General features: G+C 36.2%; 1 protein-coding gene across 3 annotated transcripts in view; it reads left to right on the top strand.

Annotated features, from left to right (window-relative positions):
* Positions 1-24,708, top strand: part of DMD (dystrophin) — a 743,617-nt gene that overhangs the window by 198,378 nt on the left and 520,531 nt on the right. For all 3 annotated transcript variants that reach the window (XM_058535613.1, XM_058535611.1, XM_058535612.1), the window contains exon 8: positions 14,327-14,538. In XM_058535613.1, the coding sequence (XP_058391596.1) occupies positions 14,327-14,538 (212 nt within the window). The remainder of the gene's footprint in view (positions 1-14,326; positions 14,539-24,708) is intronic.

The following is a 24,708-nucleotide window of genomic DNA, read 5'->3' as shown; positions in this document are numbered from 1 at the left end:
TGCCCTCTCCTCCAATCTTATTTTCAGCATGACTAATCTTTTGAAACTCGGATCAGATGGTGTCACTTCCCTGCATGAAACCATTCAGTGGATTCCCACTGCACTGAGGACAAAGACCAAAATCCTTACTATAACTCACAAGGCCACGGGGAGCTATGAAAATCCCCTTTTAGCTTTTTTTTCCCTAATGAATGATGCATTTAAATAAATGGATTCTATCTTAAAGATATAGATTCCAAGTGCATATGAATATTAAACTGGGTAGTTTACATATAAAATGTTTATTATTTCTTATGCAACTTTGATTTTGTGCACATTCTAACTCAATCTCAAGTGCATAGTACATTATCAAGAAAAAGTTTTTAATGAATGAGTGGCTAGGTAAAGGAACAAATAAATAAATGTATAAAAACAAATCATTATCAGATGATCAAAGGGCTCTTTATTTATAAGAACTTATCAGAGTAAAAGTATAATCTTGCTTAAGACCAAGTTCAGGCAATGTTTGTGTATCTTTCTTTTTGTTATGGTTAAAAGGCATCAGTTTTACATGTTTTTAAAGGATTCTGTTCCCTTGCTGCAAATAGTATAGGCACAATGCTAGTCGATATCTCATTTTAAAGAAAATAATAATAATACCTTATGTTTGCTGACAGCTTGGCAGTTTATAAAGCACTTTTCACATAGATTACCTCATTTTAAATTTCTCTGTTTCTTCTTTTACTATGGAAATTCTTTTTAAGGAAAATTTTCTTTTAAGATGAAGACAATTAGGGTATTCTGTTCCTGTATTTCTTAGTCATATGTTTCACCAAGGTATTGTCTCTCTCCTGGTCTTTCTCCTCTGGATGTGGAGTTGTGATTTACCCAGAGGTAAAGGGAAATAATCGGAGCCATGCACAGAGTTTTTTGTTGTTTCTTGTAAACTCAAGCATTTAATTTTAGGAGCTGCTGTACTATTTTAGGAGTTGCTATACTAACATTCAAAGTTTATTTACATATTTTGTATGAAACTATTTTGTCATTTGAATTGGGATCAATAGAATAGGGAAAGAGTTACTTTTTATCTCCCCCATATTTCACATCATTTACTGTAACATTCATGAGTTGCTGAGATTTAAATAAGCAAAGATTATCTCAAAATGGGGCCTGGGAAGGACAATTCAAGTCTTTCATACACTTTTCTTTTTGGCTTTTCAACCAACACATTAGTCTAAAATACATTTTATAATCACTGATCCTGTGTTTGTCTGAATAACGTACATACGTTAAATGAAACAGAATTGATTGATCTTTATTTTACTTGATCTCACATTTTGCTTTTCTGGAGAAGCATTTGAAGGGATCAGTTGAGGGTATACTTCATTAATTCATTTCCTCTTTTTCCCCTTAATACAGAAGCTCCATTTTCACAAAGTCTGAAAAAATTTGAACATGTACTTTATTTTCATATATCTTCTGAGTGTATGTATTTGTTTTGTTTATATATTGTATGTTTGTGATTATTTTTATTTTTGTAGCAGCACATAAATTCTTGTTTGTAACTTAAAAGTTGTGTTCACCCTTTCCACACACTTCTTTATACCCTCCTATGTGCCACACTGGTGCTGGGCCCTGAGTATAAAAACACATTCCCTCTCCTCAAGTAATTACCTTTCAGTTGGCAAGACAGACAATAAATACACAATTGCCAAATAGTGTAACCAGTGTGTTCACAGGTAAGTTAAGAACAGAGTGCTCTAGAAACCATAAGGCAGGATACCCTACCCAAGCCCCTGAAACAAGGTTTGGGTAGAGTGGAAGAGAATGGTCAGGCAAAAATGATTAGTGGCAGTGACTTTTGAGCAGAATGTTGCAGAGTGAAAAAGGATAGAGAATATTCTGGGCAGAGGAAAAGCAAAGACGTATGTGAGACATGTGGTAACATGGTGCATGTAGAAGACTCTCGTGTGGCTGTAAAGCTGGAGTATAGTGTTTACAACAGGCAGTAGAAGCCAAGAAGCTGGAAAAGTAGACAAAGAGGCCACATTACAAAAGATCTTGTAAGTCAGGTAAAGAGTTTTGATTTTAGTCTGAAAGCAATGGAAGGGTGACATTAAAAGGATTTAATAAGTGGTGACAGACTCAGATTTTCATCTTCAAAAGCCTTCTCTGACCTGAGTATTGAAGATGGATGGGGAGTGCAAAAGGCTAGTATTAGAGCAGTGGTTCTCAGTTCCAGCTGCACATTAGAATCACTAGGTGGGGCTTTTAAAAAATGCCAGTGCCTGGGCTCCATCCCAAACCAATTAAATCAAAATCTTTGAGAATAGGGCCCAGACATGGGTATTTTTTAAAGCATCCTAGTTGATTCAAACGTTCGGATGAGGTTATGGTTCACTAAATAAGAGAGAACACTGGGAAGCTTTTAATTAAAACAGTCTAAGGAAGAGACAACTGGATGATAGAGAAGTTAGAAGAGAGATTAAGGAGACTGAATGAATGACTTGGCATCTTGGTTAAAGGATAAGAAAGAAAGAGGAATCAAGGATGATTTGTAGGTTTCTCCTTGAATGACTAGGTAGAGGAACAGATGTGTGTCAGTGATTAGGAGTGAGGAAGGGTAAAGATGGTGTGATCATGGGCCGGCCCCATGGCTTAGTGGTTAAGTGCACGCGCTCCGCTACTGGCGGCCTGGGTTCGGATCCCAGGCGCGCACCGACGCACCGCTTCTCCGGCCATGCTGAGGCCATGTCCCACCTACAGCAACTAGAAGGATGTGCAACTATGACATACAATTATCTACTGGGGCTTTGAGGGAAAAAAATAAATAAGTAAAATTAAAAAAAAAAAAAAAGATGGTGTGATCAATTTTGGATACGCTGACTATTTAAAAGGGATTTAGTAGGAGTTTGGCTATGTGGATATGGAGCTCAGGAGAGAGTTTCTAGGTTAAAACATGGACTTGACTATGATCATTGTAAAGATAGTAAATGAAGCAGTATGAGTAGATGAATTCACCAGGGAAAATGCATAAAGTGAAAAGAAAAGAAAGTCAAAAGGAGACCCCTAGGGTATAGCAACATTTAAGAGATGAGCTCAGGGGGCTGAGAAGTGGCCAAAGAGGTAGAATAAAATCCCCAAAAATCTTGCCACGTTAGTCAAAAGGAGAAGGTTTCAAGGAGAGTGCATCAATGATGGCAAGTACTGAAGGGAAGCCTGGAAAAATATAGACCTTAGACTCTCCAATGCTGTAGGAACTTGAAGGTTATTCTTATTACCTTCAAAAGTAATTTCAGTGGCAACGGTCAAAATGCAGTGGATTGAGAACGGTATGTGAGGTGTGGAAGTGGAGATATTGGATGTAGACTAGTGCTTCTCAAACTTGAATGTGCATACAAACCACCTTTGGAATCTTGTTTAAAAATGCGGTTGCTGATTCAGTAGGTCTGGAGTTGGAGCTGAGATATTGCAGTTCTAACAAGCTCCCAGGTGATGCTGATGCCACTGGTACACAAACTATCCTTTAAGTAGTGCTTGTATAAACCACTCTTCCCTGAAGGAGAAAGACATAGGATTGGCCAGAGGAGGTGTAGGGCCAAAAGAAAGAAATTTTTGTGTTTTGTTGTTGTTTTCTTTCTAGATGAGGTTCTAGACTGAGATTGAAGATACAGGATGGGTGAAAAACGGAATCACTTCTTTTCAGAGGTGGAAGAAATTGGAATACTGAGTACAGAGGGGGAGTTAGGCATGGGTAGGAGAGACACCTAAACCTGAAGAGAAGAAGGTAAGGAAGACTAGAAATACAGAAAAGTCTGTCAATAGACAGTATCTGGCACTTTGCTTTTTAGCCCTTAGTTTCTGTTCAAGGAATTTTTTTATATTTATTTTTATTCCTTAACCCGAATGGCTAGACTATGGAGTGGGCTTGTAAAGATAGGAGTGAGCGTACTTTGCTTTTCCGGTCTAACTTGCATTTTCTGCACTCGTCAAATAAAAGTCTGAGTGACAAGGTGTAAGGATGAAATTCAATGTGTGTTCAGGGAGAAAAAAAATGCCTTTTTATTCTACATATTTCTAAAAATATTTATATTCCAACAAATATATCAATTTTTATTTGCAAATTTACAGTGATGAATGGGTTTTATTGTGTGCATTGCATGCTGGTGACATGGTAATAAATGCATGGTGCTGGAATTTGTAATGGTATCATTTAGCTCCACTTTAATGAACTCTTGCTGAACTCTTTTGAGTTGTTAGTGCTTTATTTGCTACATTTGGCACTTAATTAGTTGACGGCTGGGGCAGGCCAGACAGATGGATTGTCCAGTGATGTGTTGTGTCTATATCACATCTAGATTCTTTTCTGTGTCTTGTGAGTGACCTAGGATTTTAAACTGAAATATTTTTGCATAACAATAGATCAAGCTTTTCTCCCAACTTCAAGCTTCCATCTCAACCAGTAGTTCCCATCTGCCAAAGTAAGCCATTATTTTTAAAAAATTAATTCACTTTGATGATTAAATAATATCACATTTCAACATATGCCTGTTTAATTAATAAAATAACTTACATGTTTCATTATGACTAGGTGTTGGTATTTTCTCATAATCTATGACTCTCCAACCAGTGGCAAAAATGCAATGCTCCTTTTACCTTAACTCATCTTTCTCTATGGGAACCAGCACACACTTTCCTATGTTTTATAACCAAAACAGGAGAATGAACTTTCTTCAGAGGACTAATTCGTTTTCTCTATTAGACTATTCAGCACACTTTGAAGGAGGTAATATAGTCTTTGACAGTCTGTTGATTAGGAAATTAAGAGATCTGCCTGAGTTCTATTTCCAGCTCCTCTCCATACACACTGGGTGTGACTTTGAGCAAAACATTTTGTCATTTCCGCTCTTATAAATTCTCTTTACTATCTTTTAAACTTCTACATTCCACAGACGGTATTTTTTTCTTAATTGGAAAGTGGTCTTAGTGACTTAGAAAGCTGCTTAAATAATATGCTGCTTTGTGTGTGAGAGAGCATTTTATCTACCATTTTATTATGAAAAATTCAAATACACAGAAAAGCTGAAAGAATTGCACAGTGAATGCCTATGAACCCACCGTCTAGATTCTGTCCTAGTACTTCATCCTTTTATCTGCCCATCAATCCCCATTATTTTATGATGCATTTCACAGTAGGTTTAAACACATCAGTATGCTTTACCCTGAAACACTTCAACATATGTATACCATTAACTAGAGCTCAATATTCATTTACAGTCCTTTCATTTGTTTGCTTGCTTGCTTGTGGTAAAATTGGCATAGAGTCAAATGCACAAATCTTACATATACCATTCAATGAGTACTGATGAATGGGTACACCTGTGTGACACAAGCCTCTATCAAGATACAGAAAAATATTATCACCCTAGGAAGGAGAGAACTTTTGGATGTTAACTAGGCTTATTGTGATGATCATTTTGCAGTAGATACAAATATCGAATCATTATGTTGTACCCCTGAACTAATATAATGTTATGTCAATTATACCTCAATAAAATAATAATTAAAAAAAGAAAAACTTTTTTTAGGTTGGCTTGAGTTTATTTTAACTGAATCTTAGCGTGACTGAATATAAGATTGCTAAACTGTACGGGGGAATGATACGTGGCTGTTGATATGCTATTTGTTCATCCAGGCGCTGGGCTGACTGAGGTCTTCCCAATAACCTTGTAAGGTGAGCCTCTCTCTGACAGAAACATCAAGGAACATGTATTCCACGGACTGTTAAAGCTGGAAAGAACCCCAGGAATCATCCAATCTACCCCCCTTTGCTTTATGGCTCAAGATTTGAGAAGTCCAGTGGTGTTATAAAAGTGCGTGACTGCCTATCTTTACCCCTATAATTGAGAGATAGCTGGGAGCCAGATACTCTGCTCATTGCCTTGTGTCCATTATTTCCTTCATCTTCATAGATTATTAATCTTCTTGTTGTTATTATCCCCATTTTACAGAGTAAACTGAGTGTGAAAATAGCATTAAATTACTGATCTTCTAGCCTTAAATGTTAAGACTAATATTATAAAATATTTTTAACTTAGTCATTTATTCTGAGTTTGTTTTCCGTGAATTTAAAGTAAATGCTTGGCTGTTCCTGAATTCTGGCTTTTCGGGATTTAGAGAAAAAGCAAATATTCAAATTAGTCACAGTGGCTAGGATTTAATCATGTGCATATAACATCCCTCTCCTTTTAGCTTTTTGGTCTGAAATGTCTCAGACATTTTATTCTGTGTTTGCACAACAGCCACATTCCTCCTCTCCTGTTCCTAAATAGAGTAAATGCCCATTCACACTAGCTACATTTGACTTCATGGATAGTATATTTGCTTCTTCCTCTTCGTAATGGGTTTAAGTTGAGATTCCTCTTTGCAGAGCTTAGCTATAGAGAAGTCTTCTACAGAACCATGTTTAAAATGCCTGGTAGAAGTAGGAGGAACAAATCTTAATATTCGCTATAATTTTGATTATTATTACATATTTTGACTTTCCTTGGTTTCTTATAAGTCTTTGGATATCAAACATTCAGATATGCTCACATTACTCAAGGTATAATTGTATCCTAACTTTGTACAAGAGTAGAATAACAACGGTTTCTTTGTTTTCAGTTCCCTTCTTGATCATACCTAACATTTTGTTGACTGCTTTAGCCTCAAAGAATAGTCTGTTGTGATTCCCACATCTTTTTCCCAATCCCAATAGTTCAGAGCTCATTGTCTTAACTGCAATTGGGATAATTTTCCTTACAGTTGACCATAGTTAAATATCTGCCACACTTCACCCATTCAAATGACCTCAAAAGGTTTACCTGCAATTTAACTCTTCCAGCTTGGTATTTTCTAAACTGGAACTCTTGCATACTCTGGAATCATTGAGATCCACACTGGACTCCCTCTAGCGGATTACAAATGTTTGCTGATGTCTATGATCCATTGTTTAATCTTCTCTGTACAGTGAAGCAATAACATCTTACTTTAGTATGGTCCTTTATGCTTTTATTCATTGTTGAATTTTATTTTAACAACAATTCTTTGGTTGTGCAACTACCAGTATTTCAGTTTTGCAGTGGAGGAAATTAAAGTTGTGGTGAATCAACTTTTGCACGTTAAATTAGCTATTTCGTCACAAACTCAGGGCTATAACCCATTACTAACTGCTAGTCAAGGTTTTTTTCTAAAACTTAGTCACTGTAATTTCTAATTCTCAGACTGTAACTTTAGTGCAGAAATTGCAACACAGCTGTTTTTTGTTCTGTAGCAATGTATATTTAAAAAGGCAATCATTTCGTTTTTGTAAATAACATTTTTCCCTAGGAGAGATGTGGGAATTTATATCAGTCAAGAATGTATATCAATAATCAAACATAGCTAGCTTAAAAATTTGAAGTGAAAGATTGGTTAGTACTTAATCAACTGAACTGTTTCTTTCTCTGCAATATTGTGGTTCTTGACGTGATTGCTGAGTTTCCAATTTGACAGTTCTGGAGATCTGTAAATCAGGACACATGCTGAGTCCCAGTCTGTCATCCTGAGTCTTAGCGTTGGTTATTTATTTCCCTTCATTATCCAGTATCTACTTACTGCACAAATCAGTTGAGAAGCTTTCCATGATGGACCTCTGGAAAGAAGTGCACACATTTGGGTAGCTCTTCAATTACCAACATGCACAGATTGTCTTAGTTTATATGCACATATTTTATTATTATTTCACTTTTGTATGTCAGATGAATCTGGTATAAATGTAAATCTAACAGTATGGGCTCCAGTGACCAAGTACATTGCCATAATATATCTTTGGCCTATCAATAGTATCCTGGATGAAGTCTTGTAAGTGTGGTGAAATTCTCTAGTTTAAATTGTTGCCCAAGTATGGACAATTACCAGGTCCATATGATGTCTAACTACCACAATGGCCCAGTTCCAAGATAACAGCTTCTCTTTGATGATCTTCAGATTTTATGTTTACTTTCATTCCTTGACAAAATGGAACGTATATAAAACTTCTAAAATTTTCTTTTGTATATGTTTCTGCAGGGTCTACTCTTAGAACAGTTATATCAGTTAATTGCAGTGCTTTGTTTCTTTTATTAAATAACTAAATAGCTACTTCATTAGTCTCTATGTGCTAATGTGTTTCTGTGAGTCAAGTCTGCTTCACTGTCCAATGAGTATTTCTAAAATGTTCTTTATCACACAAATCTAAGGCCTAAAGTATATTGTCTCTTTAGTAAAACCATTGCATCTCTTATTATCATTCATATTTGCTAAAGTGATACTTATTTCACAGCTTGCAACCCTTTTGAAAAAGATGAATTCTCCAAAGTTGTATGTAGAAAACATTTTACGAGTCAAATAATATCTTATTAAATTTTTATTGAATACAATATACATAAGGAAAAGTACACATGTCATAAATGTCTAGCTTGGTGAATTTGCACAAACTGAATACAACTGTGTAAACAGCACCCAAATCAAGAAACAGAATATTAGTAGAACCTTAGAAGCCCCCATCATGTCTCTTTCAGTGACTGCCAGTCCCACAAGGTTAACCACTTTCCTGATTTCTATAGTCATCTTACTTTTTCCTCTTTCTGTATATCATATAAATGAAATAAAACAGTATGTCCTTGTTTTTGGCTTCTTTCCCCCCACGTTACGTTTGTGAGGTTAATATATATTATTGCGTATAGTTGTGTATTTCATTCTTGTTGCTGGATGGTATTTTATTGATAAATGTACCACAATGTACTTATCCATTTTACATTAGGTGGGAATTTGGGTAGTTCCCAATTTAGGAAATCTTCCAATTTAGTACATGCTTTTAATGAATATAAGTATGCCTTTCTGTTGGATATATACCTGGGTGTGGAATACAATTCAAATAATGTTTTAAAATTACATGACAAGTTGACTAGAGAAACCTCATGGTGAATCCTTTTGTAAAGGAAATGATCTCTCTATAATTTCTGCTCTACGAAATGGATTCTCACATATGGTTGGTTATTTCACAAGGGACAATACATCTGCTGGCTGTCTTTCTTGTATTCATCTAATTGTACTTATGTTAATAACATATTAATGATATTTTATTGTTGTTATTATCCTCTGGAGCTCAGTATGTTTCAAAATTTGAAAACGCCTGTAAAAATATCCTTATTCCATATCACATGTACTTTTCTATATTACTCAGTCTAAGATTTAATTAAAAAGACAGACTGAGGCAAAAAGACATGCCAACATATCCTCTCTGACCTATAGTTTAAGAATGTTAGAGAAAGAGAGATCATTGATAAGGTTTGGCTCATGGGATTCCCCTCCCCCACAAACCTTTTAATTTATGGATTTTTTTGATCAGAGGAGAATATTCTACTAGTAAACATGATATTGAAGATGTTTTATATGGTTAATGCAAAGGCATTAAATCAGAAACAAAGGATGCCCAGAAAATATTTGTTTGCTTATAATAAAGATCATGAAGAATGAGAGGAGAATAAAGAGGGAAAGGTGAAAGGCTTAAGCCAGTGTTCAAATTATGTAAACTTGAAATGCAATAAAGAGACAATAATTGCTTTTGAAGGAAAAAGACTCAAGGTCCTGGGCAAAGATTAACTTTGGAAGTGGCAATTTTTACATCATTATAAAGAGGAAGCATGGATAATTGAAATAGTCTACATGTACAATTCATTTGACAATTATTGAAAGCATATCAAGTGCCACTAAGGATTTTTTTAAATGAATAAAATTCTCACTTAGACTAGATTCCTAGAAGCAGACCTGGAAACAGTGATTTGAGTGCAAGTGGTTTACTTATAAGGTGATCCTAGGAAGTATCAGCAGGGGAGTGAGACACTGAAACAGGGAAAGGAAAGAAGCCAATAATTGAGCAGGTTATTGCTGTGGGCAACTAGAGTTCAATCCTGATGAATGAAGTCTGGGAGACAGTGAAAAATGCATCTCACAGTCGTCACCCATCAAGAGGTAATTATCTTTCAACTTTCATCCATCATTGGCTGATTCATTTGTCAATTCCCTACAATAAGATTTCTACCGCTTTACTAAAATCATTTTCTGTACGTTCTTCAGGGAATTCCATGTGGTCAAAGCCAAAATGATACTTTTGGCATGGGCTTTGGGGAGTCTGACAGCTTGGGTCTAAGTGTTGGCTCTACCACTCACTATCTGTATGACCTTAGGCGAATTCTTTAATATAGTCTCTATTTCTTCACCTGTTAAATGAGGAGAACAGCAGCAACAACATAATGATACCTACTTCATAAGAGCATCATGATGATTAAATGAGTTAATACACATAAATGCTTAAAACAGTGCTTCAAGCAGAGTAGGTATTCAAATAAATGTTAGTTATTTTGATTTTTATTATCTCTTGCGACATCCATGGCATTTAAAAGCGTAGACCACTCTTGTGTTTTTGAAATTCTTTCTTGTTCATGTTTCTATAAAAGTACACTTTCCAGGTATTCCTCCTACCTCTCTAGCCATTCATTCATCTTATTGGCTACTTGTGTTGTGTTCTGTCTTGATGTGTTGTATTTTCCAGGACTCCATCTTTAACTCTCTGTTCCTCTGGAGCTATACATCATACCAATGAGAATGCATTCACATTCATGGCTTTGGTTTTTACTTCTCTGTAATGATTTCTAATCCTGGCTTTCTCTCTCTCTTAAAATATGTAACTGTACCATAGTACCTTCAGTCCAACTGACTAAAATGATAGTCCTCTGTGGATGATCCTCGAAACCTCCCACTGAATCGGTACAAGATTGAACTCATTATCTTTTCCCTAGAACTACTCATCCTGTTCTTTGGGTGGATAGTGAATAACACCTCTGTCTAACAGGCACCAACCAGAAGCCAGGGAATCTGTCTTAGACTCCTTGGTTTCCCCAGTGCTTAGCATAATGCCTGATATCTAGTAGACGGTAAATAAAATGGTGACTGGCAGGCTAGGTGGATGGATTGATGGGTAGGGGTATATGGAGGGGTAGATGGATTGTTGAGTGAGTCTGTAGCCTGTAAATTTATTTAGTTAAGTATTAGCTGATGATTATGCACAGGTTGAAGGTCAAGGATGAGAAAGCACACCCTTAGTGGGATGCATAGCCAAATGAACCATTTTATCTTGCTACATCACACGCACATGACCCTTTTGGGATGAAAACTTTCATTGCTGTGATTTAACAAGAATTCAAATGGTATGTTTGTCTAAAATTAAGAAATATCTACCCACATAATAGGAAGAACTACTTTACTTCTTCCTCATATCAAGTGATGGCCTTTTTTAAAATATAGATTATGTCTACCCTATTGAAATAAACTATAGGGTGTACAAAATATTCACTGGCATGAATGTGAATGGCTTACCATGTTTATGTCAAAAATTCTAGGCATTCTAAAAATTTTTCCAGCATAGTAAAATGTCACTAATTAATGCTGGTTAAGACAAAGGCAAATTGGAATCAGAGACTTTTTAAGGAAAGTCAGTTTTATTATTTTCAAATACAAATAGTATATAACAATAGGCTAAGAAAAAAGATGCCAACTATGCATAATAAAGTAGCCTGCTATGATAAGTTAAAAAAACTGTTTATAATTAGAATATTAGTCATTTCTATGACTGATAGAAAAATACTTCAGGACACTTAAAGACATTTTTGTGTGTGTGTGAGGAAGATCAGCCCTGAGCTAACATCCATGCTAATCCTCCTCTTTTTGCTGAGGAAGACTGGCTCTGAGCTAACATCTATTGCCAATCCTCCTCCTTTTTTTTTTTCCCCCAAAGCCCCAGTAGATAGTTGTATGTCATAGTTGCACATCGTTCTAGTTGCTGTATGTGGGACGCGGCCTCAGCACAGCTGGAGAAACAGTGCGTTGGTGTGCGCCCGGGATCCGAACCCAGGCCGCCAGTAGCGGAGCGCGCGCACTTAACTGCTGAGCCACGGGGCCGGCCCTTAAAGACATTTTGATTTATATTTTAAACAGCTTTCTTATAATAGCATTTACACTGTTAATTTTGTAAACTAAAGATTAAATAGAAGACTAATCAATAACTATAAATCTCAATTATAATAGGTGCTGCACTACCCAGTGGGGCAACAACAATGAAACAAACAAAAAAGAATGGTGCTAAAAGATTATAGGGAGAGACTGACAATTAAACAGGAGTTGACATGTTAACCTAAGTTGAAATATAATATGCTGACTGGTTTTGCAACACGTAGCAAACACCCAAACAGAAATGAACCTGATCAAAGCGTAATGAGTGCCACTTACTTGGTTTTACCTGTTCTAGGTCCCAGCTTCTTGTTCCATTTCACAATCACTAGTCTTGTAGGGTCTATCTAGTCCCGATGCTTATTTACAAACTATTCAAGTACTGCTTTAACTCATAATTCTCACAACTTTCTGAAGGCAACAACAGGGTTAATTAAGAAGGACTAAACTTACATCATGAAATAAGAAGCACAATTTTACAGTTCTATGCTGTATACATTTTATTTGTTCATCCTTCTTTCTACTCTAGGAGGCTGATCTGTGTCATCATTGGTCTTCCGCACCCTCTGACTTCTAGTTGGTTTAGCCACTGAGTAGCCCTGGTAGGAAACTGAAGAGAGTAATGTCAGGATATTTATTCTCCTAGTCCCCTCCCCATGAAGTTGCCTCAGGCTGACTGTGTCTCTTAACAAAATGTTACTGCTCTTCTCAAGGTGGTTTCTCTTCATGATTCTCGGCTTCTGGCCATTTACTCCTTCCCCTGATTTCTTGGGCCTCAATATAGTAACTGCTCCATTGCTACAAGGCCTAGTTTCTTGTATTATCTTTGGTGATTTTCCTACACTCTGATTATGTTGTAATTTGTTCCTTTGTAAATAAACCTCTCAGATTGTCCAGGCCAGATCACAAAGGAACATGTATATCAAGCTAAGATAGTCCAGAGGACAGTGGGAAGACATTGAAAGGTTTAAATGAGGGAATGGGGTGATCCGATTTATATTAGTTATTACTCTATCTACAGTGTGGAAGTTACATTGGCTGGGAGACTATATAGAGTCTATTGCAGTCATATAGGTAAAAAATGATAGAGCTCTACAGTGGCAATATGTGGAAAGGGGGAAGGAGTTCTATATGAGAGAAATTAGTAACCAATTATGTACGGTGTTTGCTGAGGCTTAAGGAAAAAATCTAGAATGCCAGGTTTCTCGCTTAAGGGATAAAGTAGATGGTGGTTTTATTACTTGTTTTCTATGACATTATTTCCCTTTTATGAAACCAGCTTAAAGAAAAGATAATGTGGTCCTTAAAGAAAAGAGAAAATAATGTGGTCATGTTTAAGATTCTAAAATAAAGTATTTCAGACCAGAATCTATAGGGCGTCTCCATCTTTGACTCACAATGACACCAAAAAATAGCCTTACAATAAGCCTGTCTTACTTATAGAATATAACCAGCATGAACTCCTAGATATTGTTACAAGAAGTTTCCAGTATGCCTAGCTGCTCTAAGATGCCCCAGAAGAAGATCCTAAGTAGAGGTTCTAAGAGCTACTGGTTTATTGGAGAGTTGAGGGAAATATCCATAGGGGAGTGAGGAAGTGAGTCAGGCAAGGCAAAGCAGCCAATAAAAGATGGTGCATTATCAAGCAGGTTACCATTATGAGCCACTGGACCTTTATCCCACTGAGAAAACTGTGGAACTCTTATAAAACACATGCCTCACAGTTATTTCTCCTAGCATCAAGAGGGCTAGAATATTCATACCCCAATGTCTACCATCAGTCATTGATTACAGGCTGCTCCTGGGAGGTGGGCAGAGGGGAAGCATCAATTCCCTGGTGTATCTAGCCTGCCACTTAGATGGCAAAGCAAACTTTTTGTGGCAATACAAAGTCTTCAAGGAATGAAATGCCAGTGATGGTAGTGGAAGTCAAGCTGTTGGGCACTGAAACAGTAAGGGCAAAGGGATTTTGGCATTCTGCCATAGTACTTTTCTAAAAGATTATTCATATTTGGCTCTAAGGATTGAGAATAGACGGAGTTCAATTTTTACCTATAGTACTGATGTTCTAGGTCACCTTCAGGAAGATAGTTTAACAGAAGCTCATATTTGCCATTGACAAAAGTAAGGAATTCCATTGTCCATCATCCTAGCTGTAACACAATGAACTTTTTTTTTTTAATGAGTAATATAAACTGAGATAATATTTGGATGTTAAATTTCAAATGTCTTCTCCAGACTAGCATTTACTCCTATATATTCATTTTTACTTTTATTCCAGTTGAAAGAATTCAGAGTCAGTGGGATGAAGTACAGGAACATCTTCAGAACCGGAGGCAACAGTTAAATGAAATGTTAAAGGATTCAACACAATGGCTTGAAGCTAAGGAAGAAGCTGAGCAGGTCTTGGGGCAGGCTAGAGCCAAGCTTGAGTCGTGGAAGGAGGGTCCCTACACAATGGATGCAATCCAAAAGAAAATCACAGAAACCAAGGTTAGTATCAAAGATATGTTCTTCAAATAAAATACTGGTTACACTGGATAAAATTATACCATGGATTAAAATTTGATGATGTTTAGTAGAAAATTACATTTAAGCTGAAACGAACAGTAGACTTTTCAAAGTAGAGATTAGAGGAAAATTGATGGTTAAGATCAATCAAAATTAATTTTGTTTAGTAATCTGGATATAATGGGCTAGTTTTCACATTGTACCATCCTTTAAGATCACTTCAAAGTTGATGTACATACTTATGTAGTAGCATGAAGTCAATTAGTTGGGCTTAATTCCTGTCTAAAAAAAGTAACATGTCTACTCCCTTCTACATTATTGAATGGAGAAGGGAGGGGTGAGTGTAAGGATAAGGCAGGGATAAGGTGTAGTCTCACTTTCTCCTCCCATTCTCTGACCTCCAGCCCAACTTCTTCTCTACTTTTTCTCTTCCTTCTCTTCCTCCTCCTCTTTCCCCCCAAAACTCCATCGTATATCTGTCCACTTAAGAGCCTAGAACTCTTCTGGATAAAAGAAGGAGAGAGGGAAAAGAAATAAAATTTGTTTAATGACTATGTTTTATCAAGCACCATGCGTGGTGCTTTACATGCATTGAATCCTTTCAAACCTCATATTTAGTTTGGAAAGACTAAATATGGGCCAGTTTGGAAAGACCTTAAGTGCTAAACAGTGGGTAGCCTTTAGGAAATTATAAGCAGAGAAGTAATATGGTGGGAACTTGATTAGACTGAGTATTTGATCAAAACCCTCAATAGCTACTTTTTTTCTGCTGGAAAAAGGCCTTCTGCTAAACAAGTATCTGAAACCCAAATTAGCTATGTCATCTGAGAAAGAGTCTTACAGTTTTCTTGAATGAAGTGGCTTCCATTTCTAAATTAGTCAGTGTTTAGACTATGCTAAGCTACATAGCATATGTATTTATGCTAAGTTTATTTGAAAAATAAACCCTGAAATCTCAATAGTTTAATATAATAAAGGTTAAGTCCTTGGTTGTTTCATAGTCCAATGGACGTTGAAGAGCCCTTCTTGGGAGCTCTCTCCCAAATGGTGACTTGGGGAATCCAGGCTTTTCCAATTTTGTGAAACTGTCATTTTAAACTCATGGCTGCCCAAGGTTATTGCAGGAGAGTAAGAGACAATGTGGTCAGTCTGTCCATGGGGTTTTATGGGCAGGCCTGGAGATTATGTATATCACTTCCACCCATATACCATTGACCAGAACTTGTTCCCAGTTTAATCTGAGGAAGAGTAAATGGGAATAATGAACTAGTGAGCTTTTAGTCAGTCTCTGCCATGGCTTCTTTTCCAAAGGACTTGAGCTGCTATGAGGACAAGATTTTTATGTGACAAGAATGTTAGAAAGTCAGACAGGAGCTTACAGACTTATCATTACCTCTATCGGAAGCAACATCTAAATGAATAAAAATTCTTTCTTTCACGAGATGCTTGTTACCACTAAGATTCTCTCCGTTGGATGAACATAGATAAATTAAGAATTTCTAATGATTGTTTTCCCAAGTCCTGGTCTGACTATGGGAAATATAGAATCTATGTGATTGTTGTTGAGGGCTCTGATCTTATCCATAAGGTACTCAGTATGTTATGCTATTTCTTTTTCCTCTGCAAAAGTTTAGGATTTTATGAATCTCGCAGATCATGGAACAAAGTGGTTAACTGATGAGGAGGAATTAACAAGGAAAAAGAGTTTGGACTGGACTCTTGAGTTAGATGAAGGGAAGGAGAGATGAGAGGCATATAGTGATAGATTTGATTAGAGCAAGAAGACTCTGGAAGTTGGCAAATGAAAAATAATCTTAAAACCTATGAGAATCCTAAAGTGATGGCAAGAGTGATTAGGGTTTAATAGCTGTTAGGAGAGCAAAGAGCTTTAAATGAAAGACAAAAAGAATTGCAAAAGAAAGTATGAAAGGAGAAAAAAAACAATTTCATCCAAAAAAGTAAGATGTTTTAAACATCTGAAACAGACAAGATTGTATTATAATTGTTATCTTTGTCAAACTTTTGAAATAAAAAATTTGCTTTTGAATGGTCAGTTTAAAACTATATTATAAAAACGGCTCAGGCATTATCTGTGGAAACAGATGTTTTTGTGTTATGTGTTTAGAAATTTAATGATATATATTGCCACAACTTCAGTGTAAGTTCATTATACAGATAAAGATGACCAAAGCTGTAATTTTCCCATCCATTTCCTAAATGCCATATGCTAAAACTAAAAGTAATCCTAATGCTAATACTAACATTAAGCAAGTACTTGCTATTTGTCAGAAATTGTGCTAATCACTTTATACATATTGGCTTATTTCGTCCTCTCAAAAAGCTTCCATGAAACGTATTATTATTGTTCCCACTTTACAGATAAGAAAACTGAAGCCTAGAGAAGTTCAGTAACTCCTTTTAAAAGTAACAGAGTTGGGATGTGAATCCATAGCAATTACCCGTGTAGATGATCACACAAATTTTCTCTTCTACCGATTGTCTATGTGGCTAAAACAAATCAAGAAAATACCACGAGGATCAGAAAGGGAGACAACTGTAATTATGAACTGACAAATAAGATTATATTACTGATAAGCCAACAGGTAGAAAATGAAAGCAATGAAGTGGTATACTGGGGAGAAGTTTTCATATTCTGTTTGAGTATGAAAAACTAAAAAAAAAAATCGCAAATTGTATTCCATTTTTAATGAAACTACAATTTTGACTTCTTCTAAAAGTCAGGGAGCATATACAATGGAAGTCTGGCCTTTATGTCTAATGTGTTATCACTACTGAGTGATATTAGCTGGCTTATCACTTACAGTTTTCTTTTAGTAAGACAGTGTGAAAAGAGACATAAAGAGACATGGGGTAATTGACCAGGATCTCCTTGCTCCGTGAATTCTTTCTGAGTCTGTGTGCCTGAGATCAGCAAGAAAGCTGGTGAGCCTCGGAAGGCAATTATCAGGCTGTTTCTACCGAGTTGGAGAGCTGTGATTACAACAGCCGGCCTCCCCTGCAGCAGCATCGCTGATGACTACCCTCACTGTTAAAATGAAATGGTTTCAAAGGCAACCACCAGGACTGTTATACTCTTTGAAAATTTAGACCAGTCACCATACCTGAACTAAAATTATCTACAATTCTGATATTTTAATGATTCATAATGGCTAATCTTTGTCTATAATCTCTTTCATTTCTTATCTACATATTTTAACTGTCTTCATTATGTAGACTGTCGGGGGAAGAGGGGGAATCTCCCTCTGCCCTTTTCCTTAAGGTTCTTCTGGCTGGCCAAATAATCAACAAGACAGGTTAGCAGGAGAAAATAATACCAAGTTTAATAACATGTATACATGGGAGAAAGCAGGGACACTGCGTTTCTCCACACAATAGCAGAAATTCTTGTCTTAAATACCATGTTCAACCAAAGACAAGGAGGATGTTGGGGGTGGGGGTGTCAGTTACAGGAGATTATCACTAAGGCACTGTAAACAAGAGTAAGGTTTATTATGCAGTTTTAAGGCCTCATCTTCCACATTGATAAGTTTCTAGAAATGAGGTCATCCCCCCTCTTCCCAATACAGAGAGGGAGATACCTTTACAAATGGAGACTTCCCTTATAAATGTAAATGATTGTCTGGCAACTCCTCACAGGGCCATCCAGAGAATGTGACCAGAGAGACAGAACTTCCGATAAGATGGGCTTATTGGTGCCTTTTCTATTGTAACCTCTATCCTACATTATCTTTATAGCCGTCATGATAATAACTCCTTCCTGAAACAGATCTTTTGTTTTAAATTCTTTAGGCAGTTTGGGAGGGGAAACTCAAATATTCTTCCTGAGTTCTCTGAGTCCTTATTGTCTTCAGCTCGAAATAATCCGCATACCAGAGTGGTGCCTCCTGGAGTAGCTTGCCCTGAGCACCATCAAGACAAAATTTTGAATTCTGATTTGAAACTTAGTATCTTTGCATAAATATTTGTATGTGTTGCTACATAACTTTTAATAATTATCATTTTTAATTCTTTATGATATTTCATTAAGTTCCATCTTTAACTATTTCCTTACTGATTGGACATTTCAACAACCTCCTGCTCTTCGTTAGAAAAAATAATGGAGAAAAAATGAGGACAATAACAACCTCTTCACAGAATAGAAATCAAATCTGAGATGGCGTCTGGGAGAAGTCCATCTTGAAAGCTTAGTGTCAACCTATAACAATCAGAGCCCAGTTCAAGAGGCAAAGCGTTTATTTGGGATCAAAGAATTACAATTCAGGGAGCACAGATTCAAGTAGAAACTCAAATAGTGTCCTGATTGCAGGAGAGGGGCGCAGAGTTTTTATGAGAAAAAGTAGGAAGATGAGGTAAGATGTTTTTAAGAAGAGTTCATTGGTGCTGGCTCTTAGCTATCCATGATTAGTTATTGATTCTGTCTTCAGAAAGTCCACAGTCATCAGTCTTGTGATCAGGATGTCCGTTCCCCTGCTGACTTCTCAAACAACTGCTTGTAAAACAGTTGCCGTTTTGGGCCCGTCCAAAGGTTTGGCCCAGTCCAAGTTCCAAGGAACAAAACAAGCAAGGCAGTTCCTCTGGAATGTCTGCTCCAGCTCTGTTTTAAAATGGCTCCACTTATGTCAATTTTTCACAATGGCCAGGGTACAAGGAGATAGCAACAGGAGAATCTTGATTTGGCAAAAGAACAGACTATAGATGGTCTATTGTGTCAATAATTAATGAGCAGCTCATTAAGAGATGCCCATAATATATGTATAGTTTCTTTTTTTCCTATATAACCCTTAATTTTTCAGAAACGAAAACAGAGTAAGTAGTTGATTTTGTTAACCACATGACTTGATTTGATCTTCTCCATGGCCCTGGTAAAACAATGATGTTCTTCTAAGATGGAAAGACAGATGCTGGAGAATATGATACAGGGTTTCCATCCTAATCAAAATCCCTGCCAATAGGCTATGACAGACTCCTATGAGAAATGATGCCATTTAATTTTCATAGGAGGTAAGATGGTATGCCATTGGAACCTAAAACCGCCAGCAATGATCATCATGGGATTCATTTCATTTGGCAGAATCTTGGTTGATTGGTTCACAACCTGTTCCCCAGGCTATTAAGATTGGTCCAAACTTGACAATGGATTCTTTGGAAAAATTGTTTCTTGGTGATTTTAAACTTTCTTTTCCAATGTCAAGAAAGATTTACCCAGGCTCAGAGTTGTCATTTATTTTTTCCCCTTTCAGCTTTTGAAAGACAAATTCCTTTTTTGTCTGCTTTGTGATTGCTTTTGTGTCAAATTCAGCATAAAAGCTTTTCAAACGTGATGGCATTAGCTGTTTTGTGCTTGGCTGAGCTAAGAGTACATGAATTCAATAGAGAAGTGAAATCTTGTTTGAGCCTAGCTGATTTGGCTATATAATACTTAAAATTATCTGAGACAAGAATGGAATAATTTATCAAATTATTAACTAAACATTTTCAAGGCTGCAAAATATCTGTGTTTTGAAGACATTCTTTAGGGAACTTGAAACATAGATATACTGTAATCATGTAATTAATTTAAAAGTTGAACTTGTTATATATAATAAATATAGTAGCTATTTGAGCATTTCAAATTGTACGAGAAAAAAAACTAATCAGGGATAACTTCTTTTTCAAATATGAAAATAGAGCCTTATACTTTTAATTATTTAGGGGCAAGGGTGGTGTTAGATAATATCCTTATCTGCCTTAAGGATATGTACAGTAATGGAAGCTGAATTCTTTCACACGTTTTTTTTTTACTTTTTAGACTTGCACAAAATTAATCCAGCAAATTAACCTGTACTGATAGTTTGAGGTTCGGATTTCTGATACAACAATATAAAACAGTATCAGAAATCTTCTTGCCAGGGTCTGCTGTTTCTTCATGCACTTTTTTAATTCTCTTTTGTTCTCCCCTAAAGCTTCCACGTGATTAAGGAGAAAGAATCAATAACCAATAGTACTTTTCCTCCCAAAGTATGTATGAAGCTATTAAACTTCTCAAAGCATGAAACAGAGTGCTTCCTACAGCACTGATAGAGCACAGGAAGTAGTGGACCAGTTTCCTCAGGTTCTGCTATACAATATAAATATTTAACACAGAGTCACCAAGACTTGAATAGCATTGTGCTCTGATTGCATCATTTTGCTTTGTTTCCTTTTCACAGTTTAAGTTATACCATGCTTGAAAATATAATATGGCAACTCTATATATCCACTCCTCCATAAAAGCAACAAAATTGCCAAATTATCAAAATTGCCTTTTCTGAACTCGAAATTAACTGAAGGTTGGCAACAATATGTAAACTGCTGAACTTCAGTAAGAACAGCAGGGTTTGACGCTTTTTAACTTGGCCTATTCCCATCACTTTCTCCCAGCACTACAGTAGCCTAGAAAATCAGCAGCCTTACAGCCACCAGAGAGGGAGGACCAGGATAGGAGTTCCTCAAAAAGACTCATTTCATTCCCACAGCATTGTCACCATTTGACCTGTCTTGCAGTTCCCTAAAACAAACCTGTACAGAAGGCCTTGTCATTATTTGACCTCACTTTGAGCTAACTCCCTAGGAAAAGCCCTATCCCCAGAGTATTTATACAAAACAATCAGCAGTTGTTTAAATAGCAACTGCCTGAGGCTGCGATACCAGTTGAGATAATCATGGGTCTGGAGAAAAAGTTAAAGGGAAGATCTAGGGAATGAGATGTCCTCAGGGGACTTTGAAACACTCTGACATATTCCTGGGGGATCTAGAAGGCTAAGTGCGTGTCTTGCCAAATAGAGAATATCAATAAAGAGATGTAAATTACAAACAGAAACCAAATAGAGATTCTAAAGTTTAAAAGTACAATAACTAAAAGGAAATTTTCACTAGAAGAGCTCAACCTCGGATTTGAGCTGGCAGAAAAATCAGTGAACTTGAAGATAGGTCAATAGGAATAATCCACTCTGAGGAAAAGAAAGAAAAATTAAGAAAAATATGTAAAGCAAAATTTGACAGAATTGAAGGGAGAAATATACAATTCAACAAAAACAGAGACTTCAGTACCCCACTTTTAATGATAGAACAACTAAGCAGAAGATCAACAAGGAAATAGAAGACCTGGAAAAACGCTATGAACTAGCAAGACCTAACAGTCATCTATAGAACACTTCACCCAATAATAACAGAATACATATTCTTCTCATTTGCACATGGAATATTCTCCAGGATAGACCATATGCTGGGCCATGAAAGAAGTCTCAATACATTTAAAAGGATTGAAATCATACAATGTAGATTCTCTGACCATAATTGAATGAAATTAAAAATCAATAACAAAAGTAAATTTGGGAAATTTACAAATATGAGAAAATGATACAACACATTCTTAAATAACCAGTAAGTCAAGGAAGAAATCACAAAGGAAATGCAAAAATACTTTGAGATGAATGGAAATAAAAACACAACGTTCCAAAACTTATGAGATGTAACTTAATGCAGTGCTTAGAGTGAAATTTACAACTGTTAATACCTATGTTAAAAAAGAAGAAAGATCTCAAACTAGTAACTCAACCTTCTATTTTCAAGAAACTAGAAAAAGAAGAGAAAATTCAATCTAAAGCAAACAGAAGGAAGGAATAATAAAGATTAGAATGAAATCAATGAAATAGAGAAGAGAAAATCAACAAAACCAAAAGTTGGTTGTTTGAAAAGATCAACAATATTAACAACCCTTTAGCTAGTCTGACTAAGGTAAAAAATAGAGAGAAGGCACAAATTACTAATTTTAGAAATGAAAGAGGATACAGCGCTACTAACTTTATAGAAATAAAAAGGGGATTATAAGAGGATATAAGGAATGAAAGAAATAGGAAATCTGAATATACCTATAACAAGTAAAGAAATTGGATCAGTAATTTAAAAACTTCTCCCGAGAAAAGACCCAGGCCCAGATAGCTTCACTGGTAAATTCTACAAAACATTTAAGGAAGAACTAATACCAGTCTTTCACAAATTCTTCCAAAAAAATAGAAGAGGAATATTTCACAACCAAAAATATCACAGGGAAACAAAAAAAAAACCTACAGACCAATATGCCTTATGAATATAGACTTGAACAGCCTCAGGAAAATACTATCGAACCTAATACAGCAACATATTAAAGGGATTGTATACCATAACCAAGTGAGATTTATTTCAGGAATACAAGGTTAGTTTAACATACAGAATTTAATCAACGTAATTTACTGTATCAGTAGAATAAAGGGCAAAAACTACATGATCATCTCAATAGTTACAGAAAAAGCATTTGACAAATTCCAAAACCCTTCCATGATAAAAATACTTAACAAATTAGAAGATATTGTAGGTTGAATAGTGTTTCCTTAAAAGATATGTTAAAGGCCTAACCATTGATACCTGTGAATGTGTCCTTATTTGAAAGTAGGGTCTTTGCAGATGTAATCAAGTTAAGATGAGGTCATACTGGAGTAGGGTGGGCCCTTAATCCAATATGACTGGTATCCTTACAAGAGGAGGACAAGACACATACACAGAGAGAAGAATGCCATGTTAAACACACTGACCACAAGGAAAACACCATGTGACAATAGAGGCAGAGATTAAAGTGATGCATCTGCAAGTCAAGTAACACCAAGGATTGACAGCCACCCGCAGAAGCTAGGAAGAGGCAAGGAAGGATTCTCCCGTATGGGTTTCAGATGGAGCATGGCCTGCTGACACCTTAATTTTGGATCTAACCTCCAGAACCGTGAGACATTGATTGTTTTAAGCTGCCCAGTTTGTGGTACTTTGTCATGGCAGTCCTAGGAAAATAATACAGAAGGAAACTTCCTCAATCTGATAAAGGACATCTAAGAAAAACCCACAACTAACATCGTAGTGAAGAACTGAATGCTTTCCCTTAAGATCAGGAGCAAGATAAGGATGTCTGCTCTCACCACTTCTATTTACCAATATACTAGAAGTGTAGGCTAGGGCAATTAAGCAAGAAAAATAGCTAAAAGGCATCCAGATTGGAAAGGAAAAAGTAAAATTATATCTATTTGCAGATGACATGATCTTGTATACAGAAAATTCTGAGGAGGGCCGGCCCCGTGGCTTAGTGGTTAAGTGCGCGCGCTCTGCTGCTGGCGGCCCGGGTTCGGATCCCAGGTGCGCACCGACGTGCTGCTTCTCCCGCCATGCTGAGGCCACGTCCCACATACAGCAACTAGAAGGATGTGCAGCTATGACATGCAACTATCTACTGGGGCTTTGGGGGGAAAATAAATAAGTAAATAAAAATTATTAAAAAAAAAAGAAAATTCTAAGGAATACACTAAAAATATTAGAACTAATAACTTCAGCAAATTTGCAGGATACAAGATCAAAATACAAAAATCAATTGTTTTTCTATATACTAGCAATGAATAATCTGAAAAATGAAATTCAGAAAACTTCCATTTATAATAGCATCAAAAAATAAAATACTAATAAAAGAAATGTAAGACTTACACACTGACAACTACAAAGCACTATGGAATGAAATTAAAGAAGATCTAAATAAATGGAAAAATATCCCATATTCCCAGCTTAAAAGACTTCATATTGTTAAGATAGCAATATCCCCAAACTGATCTCCAGACTCTATGCAATCCTTATCAAAATCCTAGCTGGATTTTCTGCAGAAATAGACAAGTGGATCCTAAAATTCATACTGAGATACAAGGGACAAAGAATAGCAAAAACAACCTTGAAAAAAGAATAAAGTTGGAAGACTCACAATTCCTAATTTCAAAGCTTACTACAAAGCTACAGTCATCAAGACAGTGTGGTACTGACATGAAGAGAGACATACAGATCAATGAAATAAAATTAAAAGTCCAAAACTAAACACGTGCATTTATGGTCAATTGATTTTTGACAAGGGTGCCAAGACAATTCAATGGGAAAAGATTAGTCTTTTCAAAACCTCGTGCTTGGATAATTAATATCCACATACAAAATAGTGAAGGTTGACCCCACCATACACAAAAATTAACTCAAAAATAGATCATAGAGCTAAATATAAGAACTAAAATTTAAAACTCTTACAGGACAACATAGGAGTACAATGAGTCATGCAAT

The sequence above is a fragment of the Diceros bicornis genome, chromosome X (assembly GCF_020826845.1).
Source record: "Diceros bicornis minor isolate mBicDic1 chromosome X, mDicBic1.mat.cur, whole genome shotgun sequence".
Taxonomy (NCBI): domain Eukaryota; kingdom Metazoa; phylum Chordata; class Mammalia; order Perissodactyla; family Rhinocerotidae; genus Diceros; species Diceros bicornis.
The sequence above is the reverse complement of the archived record's forward strand: the minus strand, read 5'-3'. Positions and strand labels throughout refer to the sequence as shown.